A 21,799-nucleotide genomic window follows, 5' to 3' on the forward strand; every position below is an offset into this window, starting at 1 on the left:
TGTTTACATTTAAATATTAAAAGTGGTTGTACAAGGAACGTTTCAGTTGCGCGTACAGCTGCTGTCTACACCCACACAATTTTCGCGATCATAAAAACTAAAACTCTGCTTCTTCACGCGGACGTATTTCAAAGCACCTCACGCGCACGCCACACAAATGTTGATTTTTTTCGTCCAATCGGATTCGAAGGAAGCAAATTTCAAAAATATTTTTTCTGGCAGCTTTCGTTGGAGCCAGTCTGAAACCTATAAAAAAAAGCGCCACAACCAATCAGTTGCAGTCGAAGTCAGCATGCTGTAAACTACACGAGTCGCTCCGTCGGGTCCGACGTTAAACAACCAACATCGTTTCGCGCGCATCACACATCTAAATTCTCCACATGGAAATACCAGATCAGCAAGAATTAACATTTACCCTTCTTGTTTCATTTTGTTTCAACGTCCGAATCACACTGGATTAACAATGCTGAACCAATAGAATGGATTTTAATACCGTTTTAAAAAGACAAAAAAGAAATATTTTATATCTAAAAAAAACTTTCTCTCTCCTGCTTTTCATTATATATATATATATATATATATATATATATATATATATATAGCAAAAACCTGAAGAGTGCTCAATACTATTGTAGAGCAAATGTGCGTTTTTATTTTTTTTTATAACCATTTTATCTGTTTAGTTACACATGTTTTGATTGTCGGGCCATGGCCCAGCAACCGAAACAAGTGTAACTAAACAGATAAAACGGTAATAAAAAAATAAAACGTGTATGTATGTATGTGTGTGTGTGTGTATATATATATATATATATATATATATATATATTTATTTAAGATGCTCAGTGTAATTACAGAGCAATATAGAGAATAAATGACAAAAAGTTATATTCCAAAATTCATGATGTTGACCATCTTATAATTTATTCCTTTAATTCAGTTGACATTCACAATTCTTGACAGTATCTGTTTTGTAGCGCAAAATCAATCACTTAATTATTATATTAATCAGTGAATTTATTTTGCCCTTAACTCATCAGAAGAAATAGCAACAATCAATCCGTCAAAAGGAAATGAAGTGTGATTTAACATGATTAAAATCCGAAAAGTGGAAGAGAAGTGGCAAATACCTTTTTATTTTTCCATTACGCCATATTGATTTTTTTTCAAAAAAATTGGAAGAGAAACTGTAAATACCTAAATAAATAAATAAAAAAGTATTTACAAAATAAAAAAACTATGCAAAATACTGTTAGGAACTCACTCAATATATGTCACCGTGACATAGGCTGACATATATTCGGCGTTTTTAACAGTATTTTGTCTTGTTTTTTTTATTTATAACTCATTTTCCCAAACTTACAGTGTCAAAGAGTCGGGCGCCATTTTTAATTTTCCAATACATCGGTAAACACTGTATTTTTCGAGCTGAATAAACATGTTACATTAAATAAAAACACTAAAAACATATCCAGTTAGGTAGAAAAGTAACTTATCTTGCCTTTGATAACATTTATTTGTTCTATATATTTGTTTTGTGACAACTTTTTCGAATCTGTGTACAGTAAAATAAACCCGAAATTTTTTATTAAAAGATTTTTTTGTTTTTCTTTACTGTTAGTCAGGAGGGAGGATGAAGCACATGTCAAAATAATGAACCATAATTCTTGACCTCTCTCATTCTCTCTCTCTCTCTCTCTCTCTCTCGTTCTCATACATTCACCTCTTTCTCTCTCTCCTTCCTTTTATAAAAACAACCAAGATTTCATCAGTTCCCCATACAAAAAAACAGAAAAAAAAGCAAAAAACTAGATTTGCTATATTTTTACAGATGGAAATGGAGAAAAAATGTGTGTGAAAGTTTGTAACAAAGTTCAAAAGATCACCATTCCATTATGATAAGTGTCGGCTGTTACATCATCATCATCATCATCATCGTTTTACAAGAAAACACTTTATATAATTAACAACTGCATTTGATTATTTTTATCTCTGAATTCGAGAACCTTTGATTTTTTTTTTTTTTATTAGCTGCGAAAATTAGAATTAGTGAAATTGATCCTCATATTATTTGCGGTTTATCAGATTGTTTAAAACGTCAAAAGTGCAGAGACTAAAAAAGAACAATTAAAGAAACGAATCCAACTGCTATGGAGGTGGAAGTAAATATTATCCTATTTTTATAGAAGTATTTGCAATCACTTGGATATCAAATTTATTAAACCTAAGCAAACTTTTGAAAGGTATGATTCACCCCATTTCGCCAATTTACAAACGTAGATTCCATGAGCAGAGCTTCTTTCTCAGAAGTGCACGACTGTGGAACTCTCTTCCGTTTGCCTGTTTCCCACCTGACTACAACTTGGATGTCTTCAAGTCCAACATAAACAAATTCCTGACAAACCGCCCCCTTAAGTAAGGCACTCTATCAAATCTCCAGTACTAATGATTACTACAATACTATCTCATGGATTACTGTACACGCAATAACCCTTATCCCTGAGTGGCCTTTGGGCCTTGATAAGTGGTGACCCCCATGTAAAAAAAACAAAAAAAAACTAGCACAACTACTTTTCTGATGACAATCCGTTAACAAAAGTGAAAAATGGAGAAAGAAAAATGGTTCCCAGGTTTAAATAACTGTAATGATTGATATGGCATTGGACAATTATAATCCAAACCATTATTATGATAGAAAAACTTTTCATCTTTAAAACTTGCAATGTGCAAAAGTGGGCGTGGCTTACAATTCACTTTTCATACATTTTAATGCAATTTTAAAAAAATGACCACTGAGATTTATGAGATTTTCAAGTATGGAAGACTATAACTGCAACAATATTTCCTTTTATTTTTAACTAGCAGGGGTGCCCGGCGTTTCCCAGGAGTTTTGGAGGTGTAAAAGAAAGAAAAAAAAGTTTTGATAGGAAGCTAGGCTTGAACCGGAAGCCTTGACCCAAAGGTGGAAAAGAAAGGGGGAAAAAAAAAAAATTTGGTATCTTACCCGCTCGGCCACGAAGGGAGAAGAATGAAAAACGTTTTAATTTAACAATTAAAAACTTAATGGAACAGGTGCGTGAATTTAATGAGGACAAACATCAAGCCATAGAGGGAATGAAATCCTGCAATTGACATTTGCTGTGGGGCAGTTTTTTTTTTTTTTGTTTTTGTTTCCACAACTTTAGCTGCGCGGTTCCCCAAGATGTTGGGGGAGGGGGACACACTCCCCATAAAAATGTGAGTAGCAATTGCCTGATATAAGGGATTTCCCCCACATTGATCAAACCTCATAGCTTTTGTGGACATCCTTAGCACAAGTACGGATTCAGCTTCACTTTTTTTTATACTGAAAGGCCAAAGAAACACATGTAGACCAAGAAATATCGCGAAAATAATGTGTAAAAGTCGTTCAAATAAAAGATATGCGCGGCCTCCCTTCATAACTCGTAGATATTATAATTTGGACACTATATAAAAAGTATTAAGAATGGGGGACCCCACCGAGCGCCCCCTTCCCCTGAAAAAAACCTTTGCCGGACATACACAAAAAATGTGCACACACACACACAAACATTTTGCCTTATATATATATATATATATATATATATATATATATATATATATATATATTTGATAAAAAAGATATGGTTTTGTAATAGTTAAATAGAATTTGAAAGAAAATGATTATTTATTAATGAAAAAATACAAACTTTAATTTCATTCTTCCAAATGATGCAGATTTATTGCTTGAAAGTGAAATAGTCACATTTGCTGGATTTTTTTAAATAAGTAATAACATAGTACAAGTCTCATCTGTTTATATACCACTGTACTTCCATAGAATTGGAAGTTAAACGTTTGTACAATTTAGTTTCACGTTTAATTTTTTTGTTTTGTTTTTAACATGACAAAAAAATGTCTTGTGTCGATTGCAGTTTTGTACACAAGAAACTTTTATCAAATCTATAAAATCATTTTATTTTCATGTGAAAATATTAAATAAACAATGCGTTATGAAATGATATTGTTCATTTGATAAATGATTTTCTTAGATTTATATTGTTTATAAAAACAGAATTTAGGGTTTTTTTTCATGACATAATCACTATGTATAAAAAGATTTTTTTGTTAACATTTACTGTTTTTATTTTTATAAAAATGTAAAAAAAAAAAAAGTTTAATACCCTGAAATATAACTATAATAAAGATATTTTTTGTTTACATAAAATTCATTTTCACCCCACTCCCCTTAAAAAAAGATAACGGATATATTAGTTCCATGATCATTACTTAATAAATACTGGAAATTTTATGAAAATTGATTTCCTGAATTTTGTTGAATTTTTAAATGAAGGAAGAGGGGCAATTTTTTTTATTTTGAGGGGGCGGTCACTCATTTTTCTGATACATATTTAAAATGGCTAAAAGATTTGCAGGAAATGGCCATTTTAAAATTTTTTTTTTTTTTTTTTTTTTTATCAGAGATCAATAATTGATAACACTCACACAAACTTTTGCATTATATATATATATATATATATATATATATATATATATATATATAATATTTTTTTATTTTTTTTGCAGACCGCCTGGCATTGCCTGGTCATAAAATATGCATGAATATTATATTAATTCATACAAATATTGAGACATATGCAAGCGAGTTTTATGTTTTTTCTAAACAGTTCACTTTTTGTAAGTAAAAAAAAAAAAATACTCAAGCTGAGATCGAAACCAAAACCTAGAGACAATGAGTCTAATACAATAATCATTAGGTCAGCTTGACACGATCTTTAAAAAATGTTTTCAAACCTACTTATTCTTAACATAAAGAATCTGTCATGTGAACAATGCACACATGTATTTGTGAAAAAAACAGTTGACAAACAGATAAAAATCCGGTGACCCCACCTGCACCCCCAACATATCAATTTTGACGTCTCTGCAGCCCTTTTTTCTGGATGAAAACTGATTAAAATGTTTTCCATATGTCTAAATACCTTATATACCAAATTTCAAGTCTGTAGATCAAAAATTCATTGAGTATATAGGTTGGGAAGTGTCCTCCTGCACACATTCTCACTTTTATAGATATATCGATTAGCAGAGTTATCGGCATTGTTTAAGAGCATTGATAAAGCGTTAAATAAAAAAAAAGAAATTGGATATAAACTTTTCTCTCTCTCATTGATCAAGATCTCCTTAATTACATAACTTTTCGGACACATCTCTTGCTCCAATTTTCTCATTTATGCACAAACTTTGCCAACTATGATAAAAAGAAAAAAAAAAAAAGGATAAAGTTAGTTGCGCTGGCTATTTGACCTAATTTCAGTGTTGTTTTTCGAACAATCAACAGTATCAATGAAAAGAATTGCCCCCTTTCTCCTCCCTGAGCATTAATTTCATCCATGGTGACTCTAAATGAATACATATTTCAATTATTTTTGTTATAACAAATTTGAGGCGATACTTAATCAGAACCTGTGAAGTTTGTAAATGTATCTTTGGTAGTGTCTGAGTTTTAGCCAAACACACACACACACTGCTCTCATTATCGATGTCACAGTCACAAATGATTTTGGCCTTAATAGAGCAGAACGGGAAAAGATAACAAAATATCAGAACCTAAAAAATGATCTAAAAACGACATGGTCTCTGAAAGAAATAAACATTATACCGGTTGTGATATCAGCAATTGGATTAATAAAAAAAAGAATCTTCAGAAATACTTAGAAGCAATCCCTGGAAGACCAAGCTGTAACGAAATACAAATAGCACCCATAAAGGGAACAGCATCTATTCTTAAAAGAGCCCTCGGATATAAATTTAAATCCTAACAGAATCAAGTGTTAGCTCCAGAAGGGAGCCCGTTGATCTCTTAAAAGTAAAATAAAAAATAAATAAATAAAATATGATTTTCCTTTAGATGATGGGAGATATATCGGTAAGAAACAGCCAATCGTATGTACGCTATTCAATGAAGTGCAAGACCAGAAAATCTTTCAACTATAAAAATGCTTGTAAAATTTACATTTTGAATTGAATTTAAAATTGGTTGACGAACTAGAATAATGTATTTTGATATTCACATCTCATTCTGAAATGTACAGTGGTGAGGCTGGGATTTGCTAGCGTTTGTAATATTGTGGAGTTATTCTTAGTGACTATTGCTCTCAGGTCCCTTGTGACTCCATTGTAGCTGTCAGCTATATTTCTGGCTTGAATAAAATATCTTTATTTTCACCTAGAATTACCTCTACCTGCATATTTACATAATGAACATTTGTGAAGATATTAACAACTCTTTATCTGTGCCTAAACTTAAACTAGATTTCATGAACAAAGTTTCTTTCTTAGAACGGTATGCCTGTTGAACTCTGTTCCATTTTTCTACTTTCCAATTAACTACAATATGGTCGTCTTCAAGTCCAATGTAAACAAGTTCTTGATGAGTCATCCTCTTAAGTAATCTCATCTACCAAATTTACTAATAATTACAACATTTCTCCATTGACTGTAAACAACTGTAAACTCTGGGCTTTGAAGTGGTGACTCCTTAGTAAAACAAAAAACTTGAGACAAACAATGATTCGATTCAGCATTAAATAACCTGAAGAATTGCTATGTCATTTTTGTATTTATGGCAGGTTTGTAGTCGTGGTAGGTTAAGAGTTGCCCTTGTTGGAATTTCACATGAATCGCCCATCCTATCAAATATTTATTCACCATTTTTTTTACCCTATTTTTGTTTTTTCTTTCATTTTTTTTGTTTCTTTTTGTTTTTTGTTGTTGTTGTTGTTGTTGTTGTTTTTTGTCTAGTACATTTGATAACTATTTTTCTTTTTTCTTCTTTTTAATGTTCTTTTTCATTTTTTAAATTTGTTTTTTGTCTTGTATTTTTTCCCATCTTTTCTTATTTTCCCCTTTTTTTTTTTATCTTTTCCCCTTTTTTCTTGTATTCTTTTCGTTTCTCCTCTTTCAATATCGAAATAGATTTTAGTCACTTTTGTACCATTATAAAGTTTTCAGATAATTTTCATCTAATTCATTAGAAAATTTACGGCAAACATTGCAAGTTTTGATGTTGTCAAAATTCTACTCTCTATACGGAGTAAAAGAACTCATTTTACAATGAATGGCAGTTGAAAGTCTTTACAGCCTTAAGTGAGGGCTCAATTTACAACAAATTAATGTTGGAAATTGCACCCCACCCCCTCACTATTTATAAAGTAAAAAGTGAACGGTGATGGCCGGATCAGTAAACAGAAGAAAAATGAACAAATATTTTAAAGGATTAATGATTTGGGTGAAGTCCCCCCCCTCCCCCATTTTTTAACTATTTTTTTTCAAGACTCACCACTTATCAAGGCTCGAAGGCTACTCGAGGATAAGAGTTAATGAATATAAGGTGGTCAGAGAGAGACAACACCGCAGTGATCGCTACTGGTGGAAATTGGGTAGAATTCTACTATTTAACAAGACGTCTCAACAAGAACTTTTTTACATTGGACTTGAAGATGATAATGTTGTACTTGACTGGAAAGCAGCCTGGTGGAATAATTTCATAGGTGGGCAGTTCTAGGAAAGAAACTTTGTTCATGGAATTTGCATTGAGATTTAGTCACAGACACAAAGTGTGGGAAATTGTTGATAGTGATTGTAGAAAATGAGTTTTTTGTTGTTTTGTGTGTGAAAATTTAGCCGGGGGGGGGGTGACTATTGATTGAAACTCTGACAAGCATTTCCTAGAAAAATAATAGAGCAGAGACAGGCTTACAAAGTCTCTTCTGGGGAACAAGGTAGCAGGAAGGAGAAAAGGGCATCACCTACTACATTTCAAAGCTGGTTTTGAGCTGTCAAGGCCAGGTTTTGAGCAGCTCCTTCTCAGATTTGGCAGCAATACTTCATTTGGCTCTTATACAAATACAAGATTGCATCCAGGTGAAATACATTCTGGAGCAGTAAAATGATGCAACCATTTTTCCAGCGGCTAGATTTGATATTCCAGGTCAAGGATGAAGGTCAGACCCAGAAGTTTGTGAAAACAGGAAGCTTCTTTGAGACAACAGCCATTCGTTTCAATTGGGACCAAGTGTGGATCAGAGCGTTTGTGGTGAAAAGATAGAAGTTTGGTTTTGGATGTGTCAAAATTAACTAGCCACTTTTTGCCCCCATTGTATCATGTGCTCAAGGTTGCAGTAGAGAAACTCTGGAATCTTTGTTGTTGGCTTTTACTGGGCAAACTAATGTTTTCCAAAGTGTTGGGAAGCATTTCTTTCTTAGGCATCAATTGATTAGCTTTGCAAGAATGAGTTGCAGCTTTTGAGTACTATGACTCGAATCTTGTCAGGACTTGTTGCTTTGCTGGCATCTTGATGAGAATGGTTGAGCTAGAGGATGCGCATCTATTTAGCACCTTGTTTGTTATTTGCCAGAACTCGTGGAAACCAAGACTTTGTTCTTCTACATTGGACTTAATGGATTGAGCATAGGATTTTCCCATTAAAAAAATTTTTTTTTTATCCTTTTATAGTGATTACTGGCAGTTCTAAAGGCGGCTTTAGTTTCAAAACATTTTTTACGTTTAAAGCAATTGAAGTAATGATTTCTGTGTGTAATGGCAGCAGCACATTTAGGGGTGTACCACGTCTGGCTGTTTGGTTTGTGTTCGAATTTTTTAGAGAGTATATAGCTGTCTCTGCCGATAGTTAACCAATCAGTTAAGTTGGATGCTATTTTGAATGCATTCTCTTGAAATATGGAATACACTGTTCGATGGAGAACAATAATTGGGCTTTTGTTATACTTTGTTTTTATCTGTATTGTTTTTTAATTTCTTTTTTTTCAATTTCTTTACAAACGAGTCGCCACTTATCAAGGTCCATAGGCAAGTCAAGGATAAGGGTTATTCCTTTAATTCATTTGACATTTACAATTCTTGAAAGTATCTGTTTCGTAGCGCAAAATCATTCACTTAATTATAATCAATGAATCTATTTTGCCCTTAACTCGTCAGTTGACTTGAATCTTTCCATCACAAGCTGATTAAACTTTGTCAATTTGCAGGAAGTTGTTCAGATATGTTTTTTCTTTGTTCAAGCTGACGATTGGGCAGCTTACTGGATGCCAGAAATTCACCCTTATATATTCCAACTGAGAGATCTTTTTAAAATTCTAACCGTCACTTTAAGTGCAATTGTTTGAATCTCTCTTGCACTTGGTTCACCAGGTATATTTGCCAGGTAGTTTTTTGAAATTCTTTTTCATGAGTAATTACTCCTATAATTACTGCGATGATGGAGATTCTCCTAAGATTCCAGTTTCTTTTAATGTTGCACGTAAGACTTTGGTATTTTGTTATCTTTTACCGCTCAGCTCTGTGTCATGGCATCACGATTAAACAGTTGATCTATGAGCCAAACTAACTGCAGATTTGGGATCCACACTTTTGAGTTGATGTCGATATTAATACGAGAAGTATTGAATTTCTTTTTTAAACTCCTTTTCCAAAGTTATAAGTATGCAAAAATAAGACCAGAAACATTCCAATGTTTTTCATTTTACATTTTAATATTTTCTGTTATTAGCCGACTGAACAAAATATTTATAACCTGAATCTTTTCAATAGCAGAATGGAAAAATAAACATGTTTTGATCCCTCAACAAAGGAGGGATTGGGTCAAGTAATTCACTCCTGTTCGCAATTTTCTCAATAACCACGCCTTGGATTTTAAAAAAATTTTGTACAAATATTAGTCATGGTGAAAGTAAATTTTTTGCCAGAATGAATTTTCCAGGGTAACTCTGGTTGCCCTCCCTAGGGGGAGCATTATAGGGGTAAAATTGCCCTCACATTGTTCATCCATTCATTTGTTTTCACTTTTCTCAATCACGTCTTGGATTTTTAAAAATTTTGCACAAACATTAGTTGTGGTGAAAGTAAATTTTTCATTTGTGGAGGTGGACACTGCATGCTCGAGTCGTTTAAAATAAAAATGTTAATAAATAATGCTTGTATTCAAATGCAATTAAAAAAAACTCTGGTAAAATTATAAACACTTTATATACAAATCGTTTCTATTTTTCATATTTGATGATATGTAGTGTTTGACATTTCTTTCTTTTTTTTTTTTTTTTTTGAAATCCATAAAAAAATATTTGATAAAGATTCACAAATATATTTTCATGCTTAAAATTTGTCCATATTAATGAGCATCATCTTTTAATGATTAATATACGAGTAGAGTTGTTGGAAAGAAAAATTCAATTGAAATTGTGTAATACATTGTGTAAAATGTTGGATTCCAATAAAATTTAAGATTATTCAAAAGTTAAATGGATTTGGCCAATATGATGTGGTTTATTTAGCTTTTAAGTTAAATATAAGGAAAATAGAAAAAAATTAAAAATAAAAAAACAAATAAAAAAGAATCGAACCTCAAAATTCAAAAGGATAAAAATCATTTCGAATTTACAAATAACTTAAAATATTAAACATCTTGAAATGAAAAATAAAATTATAAAAGATTTGTTTTTAAATTAAAAAAAAAAAATTTATTATCAAAGTTAGGGATTTTATCAAATGAAATTAAAATATAAGTAGATAAAAGCAATAATAATAAAAACTTGTAAAGAAAATCTTAAAATGCAAACAGGATTCGTGAGAAAAAATATTTGGAGGGTAAATATAAATTTTATGTGTAGGACAGAAGTTATAAATTATGGAATTATTAAAATGTGAGATATTCTGCTTTCGTGCGAGATGTGGTGAATTCATTGGAAGGAGCCTGCTTAATCAATCTGAGGTGAATTTCACTTCAAGACAAGACAATCTTGAAGAGAAATTTGAAAGAGAAAAAAAGACAATATACTAAAATAGGATAGACTTATTTAAGAATTACATTAATTTCAATCAATATAAATTATGATTAAATGAAAACCACAGAGCAGAAGTCCAAGACGAGTTTTGCTTTCATTTGGGCTCATCAGTTGAATATATCTGGATTCAGGATTCGAAACCCAACTTGCTTATATGCAAGTTTAGTCCCCTGCCACCTGGGCCACCGTGCTACATACAAAAAAGTCTATAAGCTAACACAATTCTAGCAAACCACGTCAAAGTCTGACTGTGGAATATGCCTACTTTTTTGTAACAAGGGATGTAGTCATCGAACCACTAAGAAAGCAGGTCGATGGCTCACAAGTAGGATTGTACATTTGCTATGATTATATCCTCCAACAAACTCACTTGGCAAACAAATGAATATTGTATACTAGCTGGACGCCTAGCGTTGCCCAGTTGTACGTGATATTTAAATTTATGTAGATTGTGTATGTATTATTATAGTATTTAATCCTCTACTGAATATTATATATTACAAGGAATAATTTTCCCAATGGACTAATTTTCCCCCCCAATTTTTTTTTAAATAAAAAAAAAAATAATGTCGTTCATCAAATTCCGTCTGTGTTTGGTTGCAATATCACATCAGCTGATATTTGGACTTGATGATGAATGCCCTGGAAAAGTCACTTTTGATTAATTTTTATTTTTAAAATATGCAAACGAAGAAATGCTTTGCGCCAATTTTAAATAGTGCCTCTTCTTTTATTGTAAATTGAATTCATTAATAAGAAAAAGTTCAAATAAAATATTGAAATATACTCGGGCTTGAACAGGGGATCATTCAAGCTGTAGTTAAATGCTCTACCACTGAGATATACTTCCAGATGTCAATATTTCTTTTTCTTTTTTTTCTTCTTTTTCTTCTTTTTTTTCTTTTCTTTTTTTCTTTTTTTCTTTTTTTTTCTTTTTTTCTTTTTTCTTTTTTTTCTTTTTTTTTCTTTTTTTTTCTTTTTTCTTTTTTTTTTTCTTTTTTCTTTTTTTCTTTTTTTTTCCCTTTTTTACTTTTTTCTTTTTTAATTTTTTTCTTTTTTAATTTTTTCCTTTTTTTTTTCTTTTTTAAGAAATGATTTGCTGAGATTTTATTTCCCTTGACCTATGTAACTTAAAATATTCTCCTGTGAAAATTCCTTTTTTTTTAATCTCTAAGACAGAAAGACTATTAAGATCAAATTTTTTGATTTTCGATACTTATCGGATGAATTTCTGTACAAAACATCTAACAACACTGCCAGATATATAAAATACCTTTGTAGGAAATTTGTAAAAGGTAGGATCAGCCGTTTTGGAACCTATGAGGAACGAACTCGCACACACAAAGTGACTTTTATATACTAGTAGAGATAGATGTTCGAATGTGAGATATGTAATTGTTTTCACAATCAAACTATGTCACAGCTCACACAAGCCATGAAAGCTGCAAGACTCAAGTTTCGCTATCATTTGATAGGTTTTTAAGTTCTATCCACAAATTCTTAATGTGCTATACATGGTTGAATCCCATTTTACATTGAAAATGCTTAAGCTCTGATGATACAGAAAGCTAAAAAGATATTTGCGTTTCATATTTGAATTATTAATGGAAGACAAATTTTTAAATAAAAAAACGCGCTTAATGTTTAAACAAAAATATTGTTCCGTATAGTTTATATGCATGTAATCACTGCGAGGAAAAGTGTTCAGATTTTAATAAACTTTTAACCAATACTTGCACTATTAACTAGAGTAAAGATTAAAGAAAAATTGCAAAATAATAATTTTTATGATTATTATTTCATCAGAATAAATAATAAATCTCTAAAATGTATTATTTTTTTACTTACCTCGTCTCACAATTGTGTTGTTTGCTTTGCATTAAGATTCTTATTAGTGTAGACAATGTGTGATGAGGCGAACCAAGCGAGAAAATTAGATTTTCGAATGCAAGATGATATATAATTATTTCCACTATCAAACGTTGCAGCTTACATAAGTCTGTGGCTTTCATGTCTTGTGTGAGCTACAACATTGTTTATGAAAACAATTATGTATCATCTCACATTTGAAAATAAATATATCTATCATATATCTATCTATAAAAGTGAACGTGTCTGTGTGTCTACATTTCTCTACGCAATAACTCTGTCAATTTTTAGTCTACAGACTCGAAATTTGATATACAGGGTACTGAGATTTGGGAAAATCTATATGATAGGTTTTCGGCCAGAAATTTGGCTGTTAAGGGGTCAAAGTTCAACGATTTGACCTCTGACAATTTGGGATCTAAACACTTGAAATTTTAGAGGTAGGTTCCTTGGATATGGATCTAACTTAATAACTTGATTTGAGCCCAAAACAATAAATGTTAAGGAGTCATAATAGGGGTCAAAGTTAAAAAAATTGACCCTTTTTTTTTTTTTTTTTTTTTTGCTCAGCATACACCTCCAAACACCTGGGCAACGCCGGGCACCCATGCTAGTATATCTATAAAATTGAACGTGTCTGTATGTCTGTCTGTCTGTCTGTGTGGGTGTGTGTCTGTGTACATTTCCCTATGCAATAACTTTGTCAATTTTCAGTCTATAGACTCGAAATTTGATATACAGGGTACTGAGATTTGGGAAAATCTTTGTAATCTGTTTTTGACCAGAAAATTGGCCGTTAAGGGGTCAAAGTTTAATGATTTGACCTTTGAGAACTCTACCAGACTCCTCCGCCAATTTTGGGTATAAACAATTGAAATTTTAGATATAGGTTCCTTGGACATGGATCTAACTTAATAACTTGATTTGAGTCCAAAACAATAAATATTAAGGGGTCATAATAGGGGTCAAAGTTTAAAAAATTGACCGCTTGTTTTTTTGTTTTTTTTTTTTGCTCAGCATACACCTCCAAACACCCGGGCAACGCTGGGCTGAAATGCTAGTCTATATGAAAGTGAGAGATCTATGCCATTTAAATGTTATCCTTGCTGATTTGTAGTATTCCAAACAAGTACAGATCTCCAACATTGATTTTGATAAATATATGATAATAAAAATAAATACATATAGTTAGTTTTTTCATTGATTATTTAAATGTTTAATCTTTTTTTTTTTTTAGTATGGCCATTGCATGCAATGCCAGGGACGGTTTGCCTTAATGAATAGACGGGTAAGAAACTATTTTTACTTTTCATTTTGATATTAATCTTTGTTTTTTTTTCCAGAAATGAATGAACGCTTGTATTCTTTATGTAATACTAAACATGATCTTACTTACTTGTTGTAAACTGTCATCTCTCTTGTTAGTCACCATGGCAACAAGGGTTTTGCTTGCATGATGTAAATATAGTTATATAGTAGCATTTCAAATGATGAAACTGTGTTTATTTTTTTTTTTTATATATAACTCATGCCTTCAAAGCTTATTTGTGAAAAAGAAAATTTATTTCATAAATTCTTTTAAGCTAGAATGCTTTCAAACGCCTGGCAAAATTCTGGTTCACATCACAGGACTTTTAGTGCTAAAAACGCCCCCTTTTGTGGCTCTTTTTTTCATAATTCCTAACAAAAACTTTATATGTATTTCTATATAGTGGTTTTCCATGCTGCTTAATTCAAATATACATGTCTTAAGACATGAAACTGCACCGTTTGTCTATTTTCATTGGAATTCGGCTCTCCCAGGAGATCAAAAGGGGTCACAAATACCCCCCCCCTCAATTGCAAAAATTGACACGTTTTGCCGCATCCATTAGGTTTTTCTGAAACTTTGCGAAAATGTAAAGACAATGTTTACCCTTCACACTACTCACATTCATCATTTCTTGTGACGTCACATGCAACACCAGAGAGGGACCACGCACGCGCCGCTTGTTTCATTTCATACATTACTGATAGACTTTGCCTTTAGTCGACAATCATAACGATAGGCTAGTTAAGTGATAAAAACTTAAACTTTTCTCAGAACAATGACTGCCTTTTCGTTTGCCAAAGTTATTTATCTTTGTGATTTTTAACACCTGCTTTTTCTGATATGGCGCCTTTACTAAATTGGCAATAAATTTCAGGAAAATTTTAGAAACTCTCCGATTACTTCCTCTCATACTCGATAAAAGACTAAGTTTTATTAAAGTTGCGCAGATATTTAAAAAAAAAATTTTTGTTGTTGAATTCTTCAAAGTTCTTTGACTAAAAAAGTGTTTTCGAACTTGTTTTGATGTTTTCAAAAATTTTCTTTCTTTTAATTCAGTTTTTATTTTTAAAACGTTGATTTCCAAAATTTTGAAATGAGTAAAAAATGAATTTCGTTCTTAATTCATCAAAGTAGAAACAAAATCTTGTATGTTTCAAATCATCAAAATGTTAAACAGGGGTGAGAAAAATGGGGGGGGGGGCGGCGACTGAAAAATCGATCAAATGCCGAACTATCAAAGTAGATTTAGGTATAATTTTATTGCAATGATTGTGATGTAGACGTGTATATTTATTCATTTATTTTTTTTTACCATTTTTATTTATTGATTTGTTGTTGCGTTCAAGTTGCCAGTTTTAACTCATTAAAATCGCAGAGATTTTTCTGTTTCTTCTCTATTCTCATCCATTTTGTTTTGTATCCTAAAGTCCAATTCTCCATTATCGATCCTCTTTCCCTATCGTTGGCACATCACTTCTTTGAGAAAAGCAGGAATCTTTTATTTAAACTGGGATGTATCTATTATGTTAAAGCATAATTAATCAACGTTTGTTTCGCTCGAGTTTTTCTCTATAGATTTTAATCACACAAAATATATGCTAAAATATTCCTCACTTTTGAGTTGAGAATAATATTTCCAAGTTCTAATTAGCTGTTATTTACAATTAATTCATCAAGCGATTTCTCTCTAAATGTTTGCCTATGACTCTCCCCCTCTGTAACTGTTTTTTTTTTTTTTTTTTTTATCTAACTCCACTCTTATAGTCTCTATCACTCTCGCTTCCATCTCTTTCTCTCTAACTCTTAACAAACAGAGATAACAGATTGGAATAATCCATTACAAACAATAGGAAATATCAACACAAGGATAAATACTATTTAACCCATGGGGGCGGGGAGAAAGAGAGCAGAAAAACTCATTTTGAATATTTTTTTTTCATCCTTTTCTTTTATCTTTGATACATCACTTCTTCAGCAGGAATCTTTTGAGATGAAATATATTTTTAATTGCATAAAATATATGCTAAAATATTCCTCACTTTTGAATTAAGAATAATACTTCTAATTCAATTGTTTTCATTAGTTGTAATTTGCATTTAACTCGAGCGATTTCTCTCAAAGTTTCTGTGTACAAGGAAGTTCTTGCAGTTTTTAACTTTTAAATTAAGATGAACATATCTCAGCTCAAACAAAAATTTACTGATCAAAATAAGCACCATCAGAATCAACACATGTTTACCAACGCAAAACAAGTGTATTTATGTCAGTAATATAAAAATCTTGCGTTCTGGTGGCGATGAAAGTTGTTGAGATGCTTGAAAAAGTGGTAGTCGGTAGGTGAGAGGTTTGGAGTGTATGGCTAAAAACATTAATTGCTTCACCCTACACTGGGCACTTTTCTTCAGGGAGGGGTCGGTTTTTTTGCCAATATTTTCAAAAGTCATCCTCTCTTTTCGATTGGCTAGCCTTAATTTAAACCTTTGCCACTTCTGGTTTGGCGATGGATGCAACAGCAAAGACGTTTTTTTTTTTTCCTTTTTTGCGATATGGGTTCAAGCCTGCCTGCCTACTACCACTTTTTTTTTTTTTTTTTTTTTTTCAACGTACACCTCCAAACATCCGGGCAACGCCGGGCACGTTGATAATAAGCGCAGTTCTTTCGGGCTTGTCCCATATTACAATATCTGGCTTGATGGCCTTGGCTTTTATGTATCTGCGTGCCTGTATGTCTTTCATAGAACACTTTTTTCCATTTGATGTTAAAAAGTAGTGGTTCATTTTCCCACCTGTTCGATCTGCCAAGTTGCAGCTCTCCACAAATCTTCCAGCGAACGTATTTACATGCTTTTCTTGTGGTGAACAAGCTGTATATATTTCCCAGAGGTGTGGCAACCAATGAAGTTTTGACGAGGTTAATGCAAAAGTACTTAATACAAAGTCGGGCAAGATATTCTTTATTGTTTGTTTTGCATAAGCATTAATGTCACTACACATTCATGAGCATGGTTCAGTCAGCCAGTTAAAAGTAACTAGAAACCTCTTTAGTCAATATTATACTAAAGTTTAGTCAAAATTGAAAAGACTTGAAACTTAGCAAGTGTAAGTTGACTTAAAGCACTTCTCTGCACATGCACAAATATATATTTATAGGTTCAACGTTATTTTTTGTAGTTTTTATATATGTGTGAACGTGGCTCAGATGGTAACAAATAATGTTGGAGAGCTATGTTTGGGTTTCAATTCTGGCTGATGTCCCCAAGTTTTATATATATATATATATATATATATATATATGTTGTTGCTCTATAATAAAGGGTTGAGTGTTTGTTGCATCATCTCTAATAATGGATTAGAAGAGATGACGTGTTATATATTTATGCTGTATCATAAAGGGAATCGTGTGTGAGTGACATGTATTTTCAAAACCTACCTCTGCTTCTTCGATGTTGGACCATCTGGAAATTTCTCGTCCTGGAGGGAGACTTGATACCTGTTTTCGGATGAAGATTCAATCACTCCAAGACAAGGAATTAGTTCTATAGTTTATTTCACTTTTCCCAGATGTCCTGCAGAAGGTGGAAAGTGAAATCGGCCAGTGTGGGTTCTTCTTATATACACGTCAGCGTTCGTTCCCCCCCCCACCCTAGTGAAGAGGAGGAGACAACGGGAAGCCGTCCGTTGTCTTCTGAGTCCAAATCAACTCTTAACGATTCAACTAACCTGATCACATGACTCACATGCAATCAAATCAGCTGATCTTTTACTTCCGGCCAACGTGTCTACACTATAACTCACCTCTCCTCTCTCTCTATCTCTATCCATTCTCTAACATATATGCATATATATAAAACTTTTGAAATCATTACTATATATTAGGTATAATATTATAATCAATAGAGAATTAATTCTATAAGAATAAAAACTAAATCTGCATAAATATATGTAAGGGTATTTCACGATTGGGCAATGCCAGACAGCTTGCTAATATATATATATATATATATATAACTAGCCTGGGTGCCTGGCGTTGCCGAGTTTGGAGGTATGTGTTGAGCAAAAAAAAAAATGTGGTAGTAGGCAGGCAGGCTCGAACATGTACCGCGAAGAGGGAAAACGTGAAAAAAAAAAGTGACGTCTTTGCTGTTGGGCCCATCGCCAAACTGAAAGTAACAAATGTTTAAATTAAGGCTAGTCAGTAGAAAAGAGGGGATGACTTTAAAAATGTCGTTGAAAAAAGCGATCCTTCCTTGTAGAAAAGTGCCCAGTTGAGGATTAAGGAATTAATATTTTTATGAATATTTTTTTATTTTTTTTTTTTTATATTTGTCGTCCGATGGGTCGAGCTTCAAAACAATAATGATCTTGTGAAAATCCGTTGCCTCTGTCGAAAGTTTTAGGCAGACATACAAACGTACATATATACAAACGTATTTGTATGTATGTATATTTGTATGTCTGCTTAAAACTTTCAATAGAGGCGATTATCATGAGATTGTGATCATTTTGAAGCTCAAACCTTCGGACGACAAATATAAAAAAAATCGATAAAAACATTAATTCCTTCACCCTCAACTGGGCACTTTTCTAGGAGGGGAGGGTCGCTTTTTTTTTCTTTTTTTTTTTTGCCAATATTTTTGAAAGTCATCTCCTTTTGTAAACAGACAGATTTATATTATAAATATTAAATTGAGCTTGTAGTAGAATTAATCTTCATTGAGAAAATTAACTTCATTCATTAAAATGGCAAAGCCAATAGTTTGTCTCTCTAAAGTAATTTTTTAAGTAGCTTAACAGATCAGCTTGACTTTGCAAGGTTGAATGCAGAATCAAGGTTAAGTGGGACTGACTGACCGATGGTCAGTTGTGAAAATGTTACATCCATGTCTGTAATGACTGTTTTTATCATATATAATGGATGTCTAAAGATCCAAACATTGTCTGATTATGTGTTCGCAAACATATAAGTAAGCTAAGGAAAATCAATTGCTTTTGGTGACCACTGGAAACTGTTTTCTTTGATAGTTTTCACAATTACTGTATAACCTGGATGATTGACTCTAGCTGTTGAGTAATTATGTAATCAGGAAACACACAGCTACTGATCAGCCTCCATCGATGAAGGTGGCAAGCTATCAATTTGTGCTCACAAATAGTAAACAATAGAAATTGTTTCTTGTTGTTGTACATGTTTTCTATGGTTATTAGTGCTTTTAAATCTTATTATAATGGACGTTTCGTGTCGGTCTGTAACCAAAACTATGTAACATTCCTCAGACTTTTTAATGAAAATCATTTAGCTGGTTTTTATATTAACACTGGTGTTACAGCTTTAATTTTATTTAAACCATAGGTAAAAGAATAAAAATTGTGCAAATTTTTAATCCTTTATGGCATGAATTATGACGTAAATGATAAAAAAAAAAAATTGTTAATCTTAGTTACTTTTAAGGGTAATGATACTATGATTGTCTTCAAACTGAAAAAACTATGAAGTTCAAAAATTAAAGAACCACTGAGAATTTTTCATTTCATAAACTTACCTTCATTATTATCCACAATGCTTGAAAAAAAGTGTGTTTATGACAATAAACGAAATTCTCCACTCTCCGAGACAGATGGTGGCATACTGAATGTAAGCACTGGACAGTTGTGCAATCTGGAGGTATCTGACATCTGCCCAGATACGTACAAGACGTGTTTGAATCAATTCCCACTTTATTTATACGGTTACCATATATTCATTTATTTATAACTGAACAAATTAGTTCAACCAGGTCATAGATGGTTAAAATTTGAGTAAATTATGATCATCTAGCTGTATCGATCCGTTATTGCTTGGTAGTTAATTTAAATTTGTTTTGCTTTTCTTTTTTAAAAAGATTTTAAAATTGATTTTTTTTTTTGTTCCAATCAAAGAGAAATAACACCCTATAGACAAATAGATTTACTTCCCCTATTTTTTTTTAAATTGTTACTATTTGAAAATACTTCCCACTTATACAAAGTATTTTCCAGAAGGAACTAAATTGAATTACATTTTATTCGTAACAACATGTTGCAATGATATACAATAAAAACTGGCGCATCAGCATCAAATACTGGAACAAAACTATTGATGAGAAAGAAACTATAAAGAGATTGACAACTCTAATATATTAGATATACGACAATCTCCCTCCTTCCTCTAATAGTAGTTGTTTTGTTCTCTCCCACTGTAAGAGCTGTGACACCAGGGTCGGAAAGGGGGATTGAGAAGTCAGTACCCCCAAGGAGGGTCACTCTGACCTGCAAAAAGTCCCTGGGCAGCCCTGTCGGTCTTCCCCGGTGAGGGGGCCTCAGGCGATCAGCAATAAACTAACCTCTCCTCAAAGAGAGAAGGCAAAGCTTGGGAGGGTGAACTTCCTAGAACTGCACAGAACTAAACTCCCACTGCAAAATCAACAGGAACCGGATCATTACAGGAATGGTCTAATTTCTGTTGATTTTGGTCCAATTTCATGGTTGAAAGCTAATAACTTGAGTCTTGTAAGTTCTATTGACACTCATTTTTTTCTCTGTAGTTTTCATTGCATTGTAGTAGTTGCATGTGAGAGGTAGCTTCTTTTTTTTTTTTTTTTTTTCAACTAATGAAACACCACTTAGTCATTCGAAGATAAGAGCTAATAATAAGATGGAATGATTGTTGGTTGAAAGGTGAAGAATATCATGAGAGGATTGAGAATAATGCAAACAACGAAGTTTGATTGCTTATGTCAAATATCTGTTGACATTGGATTTGAATATGACTATTGTGATCCGCAGGGAAGCAGTCCCCTAGTAACGTGTTTCACAGATGGAAAGCTCTTGTAAAATAACTCTGTGAAGATTCTACTTGATACTAGATGTACATAGGAAAAAAGGAAGTTGTTTTGGTTGTGGTAGAAAGACATGTTCTTGCTGTGAATGTCTTACAAGATAGAACAAGGGATTGGAGCTCAGTCGAAATTGGAAGCTGAAGAATATTCTGCAAGGATTTGAAACGATTCATGGAATAAACAAAATTTGATTACTTAATAGGATGGGTCGACAAATATTTGTTGACATTTTGACTAAGAGTCGATCATGTAGTTGGCAGAGAAGCAGTCCAATGGTAATGTGCTCCACAGGTGGGAGGTTTTATCTTTATGTAAATGCTCTTTGATCTTAGGCACATGGAGGAAGAAAGAAAAATTTTGAAGTGGTGGTAATAAGACAAGTTCGTATTATTTGTATTCTTCGAACTACTGTTCTCATCTTGAGTGTCATTTTCGCAACGTTTCAGTTGATGTAACCTCTGACCTTCTTCAGGTGTATCTTGTCGAACTCTGGAATGTTTCTGTCTAGTTTGACAAGATACTCCTGAAGATGTTGGAGGTTACGAGATGAGAACAGTAGTGTGAATAATGCAAATAATACGAATAACTAATCCTCATCTCAAAAATTCATGCTGTAGTCTGCAGAGAAGCAGTCCAATGGTAATGTCCTCCACAGGTGGGAAGCTTTATCTTCATGAAAATACTGTTTGATATTATTCACAGCAGAAGGGAAAATTGTGGCAATAAAAAAAAGTTCCTTCTGTGAATGTTCTAAAGAAGGGAACCAAAGTTGGGATCTCAGTCGAGCACCTTCCATGAAGAAAGATTAGCAATGTTCTTTCTGTGAGACCATTCCCACTAGATTGTGAAGTTGTGGAGTGTTTTAAGTGTTTATGATTGT

At 32.6% G+C, this 21,799-nt stretch overlaps 1 protein-coding gene across 1 annotated transcript in view; it reads left to right on the top strand.

The window, feature by feature from the left end:
- The window catches only part of LOC145252453 (zinc finger FYVE domain-containing protein 21-like), a 120,575-nt gene that overhangs the window by 2,169 nt on the left and 96,607 nt on the right, over positions 1-21,799 (top strand). The window contains exon 2 of the mRNA XM_080111855.1: positions 13,991-14,041. Coding sequence (XP_079967981.1) covers positions 13,991-14,041 — 51 coding nt within the window. The remainder of the gene's footprint in view (positions 1-13,990; positions 14,042-21,799) is intronic.

Source organism: Euprymna scolopes, chromosome 29 (assembly GCF_053919585.1).
Source record: "Euprymna scolopes isolate OS-2025 chromosome 29, ASM5391958v1, whole genome shotgun sequence".
Classification (NCBI taxonomy): Eukaryota; Metazoa; Mollusca; class Cephalopoda; order Sepiida; family Sepiolidae; genus Euprymna; species Euprymna scolopes.